The following is a 6,799-nucleotide window of genomic DNA, read 5'->3' as shown; positions in this document are numbered from 1 at the left end:
TTAACGATACTCGAAAAACAGCGTTTCTTTCTTGGCAGAAAGAGCAAGGATGGTCCATTGCACCAAATGTCAGATAACAGTTAATTTACTTGGTTTGGGAAGTTGGAATGCACTGGGAAACTTATTTTGGGTAAAATATCATGTCAAATTTAGACATGACAAATTCTAATTGTATGGTGATTTTGCAAGGCAATACTGTTGTCTTACTTTAGCTATAGGGAATTCCAAATGTAGCCACTGAGTCTCAGAAAGAAAATGGAAGAACCAATCAAAATGTACGTTCTAGACATTGTTGAAAAAGAAACATCAATTAATGTACTGGAAAGTCCAATTCTTTTCCTGAAATTGAAAGATGCATTAATTGAGACTGCCAATATGATATCCCAATGTTGTCACCTCAAAAAAGGTCTATATAAACTTATAACAAGAAAACTCAAGTCAGTGTAAACCTTTTAATTGCATAAAACTTGCTCAGGTTTGCTGCAAAAACTAATTCTTCTTTTTCTGGATTGCCTTAGACATATCTTGAGCAGAGTTTTTTTTCGAATTAACAATTTCTTTTCACTTTTGTTGTGAATATTACAGTGAAAGAGTTTTATGTTTGTAAATAACTCTGCATTATATGTTTAATTGACGCATTGTGTTTCTTCTTTATACTTTATTTTTCTTTAATAACTCTATGTTGTTGAGTTCACAGTTTGAAGGCTAGCCAACCACAAGACATGGAGCAAGAACTAGATCTCTCCAAGAGCTTTGACAAGAAAGAAGCTGTCATCATGCAGAATATCAATGACGATGAGATTTTCCCACCTGAAAAAACCAGCAATATTCTTAACACAAGGACAACAGAAAGCAATAAAAAGGCTAACAAAGGCTTAATAAAGATGCGAAGCCTGGACTTTGCAAAGGATTCACCAATACATGGAAAATCATTTCGTCATGCAAGATCATTTAGTTGTCATTTTCTAATAAACATAGATGAGATGATGAATCCTGACGCCGATAATGAAAAAGGTGCACTTATGAGCAAGACTTCAAGTGGATCCTCCATTTCCTCATCAAGCATCTATGATAACATGACATTAGAAAATTCACAAAAAAGTAAGAAACTAAAGTCGTAAGGCATCAGAACATAAAGTTAAGCCACTATTGTGGCAGTGAACACATATATAGTAGCAGCTCGGTTGTTGTTCCAAATTTTTGAAAGAAGTCCCAAATTTTTGTTGTTCAGAGAACAATATGTTGGAATTGAAGGATCAGGAGGATCAAGATTCATGCAGCTGGAGAAGAATTCAAATTGAGCCTACCTTACGTATATGTCTCAAGGTGGTTAATGCATGGATCTCTTATGAACACTCTACTGCTTATATAGTAATTAAGAATTTATTACATTTATCCACTTGTTTTGCAGTTTCAAGATCTGAAGTACACAGTGGCATCAAAAGGAGTGGAGAATTCTGATGCAGAAAAGTGCATACTTCAAGGAGTGAGTGGTTCCGCCTCTCCAGGAGAAATTCTTGCTTTAATGGGACCTTCAGGTGGTGGTAAAACAACCCTACTCAAACTTCTAAGTGGAAATGTAAAAAATGATAGTGGCATGATTACTTACAATGACCAGCCATATAACAAGTCATTGAAACAAAAGTAAGCGCACTTAATTCTTGATACAACTCCCTTCGTAATAGTTCAAATGAAATTTATTGTTGATCACTCAACAGGATCGGGTTTGTGCTGCAAGATGATGTTGTTTTTCCCCATCTCACTGTAAAAGAAACCTTAATATATGCTGCTTTGCTTCGTCTCCCCAATACGTTATCTAAAGAGCAAAAGAAAGAGAGAGCTATTAGAGTTATAAATGAGCTTGGCCTAGAAAGGTAGCTTCTTCATTTTCTATTAATCATATGTTAGAAACTGTATGGTGATTTTTCTTACCATTTTTAAGGATAAATACTATCTTACCCAAGAAAAAGCTCTTTCTGTTAAAGTGTTTATGATTATACCACATAAAAAGCAAAAAAGATAATGAGTCACATGCAAACATCAGAAAGAGCTCGCTAGCTTAACTTTCTTGATGCTTCTAAGATTGTAATGCCTTGTAAAGTCGGACGCTGAAGTTTAATTTCAGGTGCCAAGACACAATAATTGGAGGGGCATTTGTTAGAGGAATTTCAGGAGGCGAAAGAAAACGAGTATGCATTGGAAATGAAATTCTTCTGAATCCATCACTTTTGTTCCTAGATGAACCAACATCTGGTCTGGATTCAACCACAGCACTTCGAATCATGCAGATGTTACACAACATTTCCAGGGTACTCATTCTCTAAGAGTCTCATTTCAAACTAGCTTTTCACAATCATTAAATAAAACATCGTATCTTATTTTTCTTATAGGCTGGCAAGACAGTGGTAACGACAATACATCAGCCATCGAGTAGATTATTCAGCAGATTCGATAAGTTGATTCTATTGGGACAAGGAAACTCACTGTATTTTGGCAAAGCCTCTGAGGCAATGCTATATTTCTCTTCAATTGGTTGTTCTCCCCTTAGAGCCATGAATCCAGCAGAGTTTCTAATTGATCTTGCAAATGGAAATATAACAGACAAGTCTATTCCTTCAGATCTAGAGAACCATCATTTCAAAGGCCAATATGGAGGACCTTCCGCAGCTGATGTTCATGAGGTATAAAAGATCACCGTTCTTTTATTCTTGGCTAATAATCTATGTGATAACCATATTACGATAATATATATTTAAAATCCCAATATTTCAGTATTTCGTTGGGGCTTATGAGTCAAGGGTTGCCAAGATAGAGAAAATAAAGCTCCTGAATCATCGCCTAATAGAAGAAGATCCCGAAGTGCAGAGTTGGCCTAATTCAAGAGATTCTGGTGCAACCTGGTGCCAACAGTTTTCAATTCTTTTCAGGAGAGGTTTTAAGGAGCGAAGCCACGAGTATTTCAGCAGTCTCCGGATAACTCAAGTCATCGCAACAGCTATTATTGTTGGCTTACTATGGTGGCAATCAGATACTTCATCACCTAAACGAGTTTCAGATCAGGCAATTAATGCATTCCTTACAGAAAGGATCATTTTTCTTGGGATTTTCTCATTTTTAGCCCGTGTCTGATATAAATTTAGGACGCTAACCAAAATATACAGAACATATACATTGATCATGTATATTAACTGTATATTTATGTATATATATGTATAGTTATACTTAGTATACAAAACCTATAACTTTTTCTTTAAACCAGCATGTCTCTATCTTCCTAATTTGGTGTGGAAAAAATTGCAGGCAGGGCTGTTATTCTTTATTTCAGTATTTTGGGCTTTCTTTCCCCTGTTTACAGCAATCTTCACGTTCCCACAAGAAAGGGCTATGTTGGCTAAAGAAAGATCAGTGAACATGTACAAGCTGAGTGCCTATTTCATAGCCAGAATCACTACTGATCTGCTCCTGGACCTAGTGTTGCCTGTGACATTCTTGGTGATTGTCTACTTTATGGTTGGATTGAAGCTGACATTCCTTGCATTTTCTTTAACTTTGCTCACACTTTTACTCAGCATAATTGCTGCTCAGGTTAGAAGTTGCGATATCGTTTTTTTTTTTTTTTTTTTTTTTGCAATTACCATAACTAAGCACAGTTGAGCTTGATATGACATTTGGGGTTCACTATGTTCAGGGCTTAGGTTTGGCTATAGGTGCAGGATTCATGGATGTGAAGAAGGCAACAACTTTTGCTTCTGTTATTCTCATGACATTCATGTTGTCTGGAGGATTCTTTGTCCAGGTAATTAATTATGTCTTATCAGCACATGGATCACCCTCACAAGAGGATAAACCAATACTGATGGTATAAGTTTTTTGATAACTATCATACGTGATAAGTTTAAACTAAAAAGAGCTAGATATTACCGAAGGACAGATCTGCTCTATTTCACATATTTAGGGCATATGTGGCCCTTTTTCATTTATTAATTAGGTTAATTGAGGGTCCCATATATATTAAGGCATACTTGGACCAATTATTAAACGGAAAAGGGCCAAAAATACCCTCAAACTATTGAAAATGGAGCAAAAATACCCTTCATCCACCTTTCAGCCCCCAAATACCCTTACCATCTACCTATTGGGTCTAAAATACCCTTATTGCTAACAGAATATTCTCATTAAACACGTGGCATGTTTTTATTGGTTGGCTTATAAAATTAATTAAACTAATTAACTTTTGCAATATTGACCAGATATTGCCCTCACCCCCTGACCCGACCCGACCCCCCCCCCCCCCCCCTCCCCGTGAAAAAAAATATTTTTTTTGAAAAAAAAATATTTTTTTTGAAAAAAAAATTGACTTTTTTTTGCTCCCCCCCCCCCCCCCCCCGCACCCCTCCCCCCCCCCCCGACGCAAAAAAAATTAATATTTTTGAAAAAAAAAGTTTTGACGTTTTTTTGGGTTGGTTTAGCTGGGAGGGGATGGGGGGCGTAGGGTGTGGGGTTTGGGGTTTGGGGGGAGGGGGAGGGTGCGGGATGGAAAAAAAAGTGAACTTTTTTTTTTTCAGCTGGGAGGGGAGGGGGGCGTAGGGTGAAATGTCTTGATAAATTAAAATGTCTAATGTAATTGCACCCCACCCCGCACCCTACACCTCCCCCGCACCCCTAACCCCCCCTCCCCCGACGCAAAAAAAATTAATATTTTTGAAAAACAAAGTTTTGACGTTTTTTTTTGGGTTTTTTGCACCGCCCCCCCCCCCCCCTTCAAACCCCGCACCCTCCCACTACCCCCACCCCCAAACCCCGCACCCTACGCCCCCCTCCCCTCCCAGCTAAAAAAACCCAAAAAAAAAGGTCAAAACTTTTTTTTTCAAAAATATTAATTTTTTTTTTGCGGCCGGGGGGGGGGGGGGGGGGGGGTCGGGGGTGGGGGCAATATCTGGTCAATATTGCAAAAGTTAATTAGTTTAATTAATTTTATAAGCCAACCAATAGAAAAATGACACGTGTTTAATGAAAAGATTCTGTTAGTGATAAGGGTATTTTAGACCCAATAGGTGGTGATAAGGGTATTTTAGACCCAATAGGTGGATGATAAGGGTATTTGGGAGCTGAAAGGTGGATGGAGGGTATTTTTGCTCCAATTTCAATAGTTTGAGGGTATTTTTGGCCTTTTTCCGATTATTGAATGGTAAGGGCATGAGTGAGCTAAACTGTTAATGAAGGACATATTTGCTCATTTTCGCTTCCTAGAACTCCGATAAGGAGATTAAAAGAAATGCAAGAACTCCACACCCGGGATTCAAACTTGGTGACTTAAAAAGAAAGTCTTAACACCTTTGCCACTAAACTAGAAGCGGGGCTTATCTAAAGGAAATTCAAAAATATATCTATATACAAAAAAAGATTGTTTTTATCATTACAATTTTCAACCCCTGACGCCTAGATGCAAGTATTACTTATTAGGTACAATTTGCACCACCTACTCCCTCTTTTAATTTGAATGGTGTAGATCCATAACACTGTACAGATAAAGAACCCGGAGTTGTTCAGGAACAATAAATGGACTAGGACAAGAATAAGTTTGTCAATATCAGCTGCAATATGATACCTTTAAAAGAGGTCATCACATCAAACAATGTGTTTGATTTTGATTGTTCCTACATTGATTTTGTGAATGTAGGAAGTTCCAGTATTCATGTCGTGGGTTCGCTATATCTCCATCAATTATCAAACATACAGACTTCTGTTAAGGATTCAGTACAACTCCTTGAGAAGTTCAAAGCATGGAAAGGGGATTGAGTCTAGTGGAGTTCAAGTAGGAGCAATGTTGGTGATGATTATTGGATATAGGATGTTAGCCTACTTCCTCCTAAGAAAAATGAAACTAAGAACAACTACATGATTGAATATATATTTTTTTTAATTATTGTTCAAGCTCCAATTCCTACCAATAAGTTGTAACTACAACATTCTGTACTGTGTTCTTTCTTAATTTATTTTATATGTTTCCTTATTCTTACTAAGTGATACCGTTGTCAGTCCAAAGGGACAACATATTTTAAACATTTCTTCTACGATTTGCATCTAAGCTCAATTAATAGTTCTCCTCGTTACATAATGTTCTAAAAGGCAGAGAAATACGGTGAAGTGTTTTACAGCCACGGGATTTTTCATTTTTAATAATCTAAAAAATAAGAATAACATTTAAAAATAGATTTTTTACACAAATAGCCAGCTGGATTAATTGACTATTTACTTTTTCTAGCTGGTATACACTGATTATACATGGTTATTGCATTGAATATAACATGGATTATACATCCAGCAACTATTTTTAATTTAAGCGGTTAGGTGGACTGTTATTTAAGTTAATATTTCTAACATATTATCGATTCAAGTGTTAGCCCTATGAGACATACATACAAAATACAAATGGCAGTGGAATATTAAATAATAATAATAATAATAATAATAATAATAATAATAATAATAATCAAAAGTAAATAAAAATAGAATTCAATTAAAAGTAATCTAAATAGCTAACAAAGAAGAAATCTAGAATCCTAAATGAACGTCTCAGGTGACAATCGACATACTTACTGTCTCAGAAGACCAACAAAATAAAAATTTAAGTATAAAAATAGGAAGAATATTAGCCTCAAGAATTCCAATTCTAGAAACAAGCAATCATGAGTTAATCTCAACCAAGACTCCAATTCTCTTCAAAAGGTGTGTTGTAATATCTCCATATGGGAAACTACTCATAAAACAACTCTAACTCTATTTATACTTAATAATA

At 36.2% G+C, this 6,799-nt stretch overlaps 1 protein-coding gene across 2 annotated transcripts; it reads left to right on the top strand.

Moving 5' to 3' along the window:
- Nucleotides 1-327: 327 nt before the first annotated feature.
- LOC132627281 (ABC transporter G family member 22-like) lies at nt 328-6,023 on the top strand. 2 transcript variants are annotated; one of them, XM_060342531.1, is made up of 11 exons: nt 328-475; nt 698-1,101; nt 1,232-1,326; nt 1,412-1,644; nt 1,719-1,874; nt 2,126-2,309; nt 2,391-2,681; nt 2,773-3,060; nt 3,301-3,585; nt 3,689-3,796; nt 5,681-6,023. In XM_060342531.1, the coding sequence occupies exons 2-11, from the start codon at nt 723-725 to the stop codon at nt 5,900-5,902; spliced, it is 2,241 nt and encodes a 746-aa protein (XP_060198514.1). In that variant the 5' UTR covers nt 328-475; nt 698-722; the 3' UTR covers nt 5,903-6,023. The 2 variants fall into 2 exon arrangements, with proteins under 2 accessions (XP_060198514.1, XP_060198515.1); XM_060342532.1 differs by lacking the exon at nt 328-475 and having other exon boundaries at nt 482-1,014.
- Nucleotides 6,024-6,799: the final 776 nt, after the last annotated feature.

This window comes from Lycium barbarum, chromosome 2, assembly GCF_019175385.1.
Source record: "Lycium barbarum isolate Lr01 chromosome 2, ASM1917538v2, whole genome shotgun sequence".
Classification (NCBI taxonomy): Eukaryota; Viridiplantae; Streptophyta; class Magnoliopsida; order Solanales; family Solanaceae; genus Lycium; species Lycium barbarum.
Note: the sequence above shows the minus strand (reverse complement) of the source record. Positions and strands in the feature narration are given on the sequence as shown.

Coding starts and splice junctions, on each gene's coding strand:
- LOC132627281 (XM_060342531.1), top strand. CDS start 723: ATGGAGCAAGAACTAGATCTCTCCAAGAGCTTTGACAAGAAAGAAGCT. Junction 1,327..1,411: donor CCTTACGTATATGTCTCAAG/GTGGTTAATGCA, acceptor CTTGTTTTGCAG/TTTCAAGATCTGAAGTACAC. Junction 2,682..2,772: donor CCGCAGCTGATGTTCATGAG/GTATAAAAGATC, acceptor CCAATATTTCAG/TATTTCGTTGGGGCTTATGA.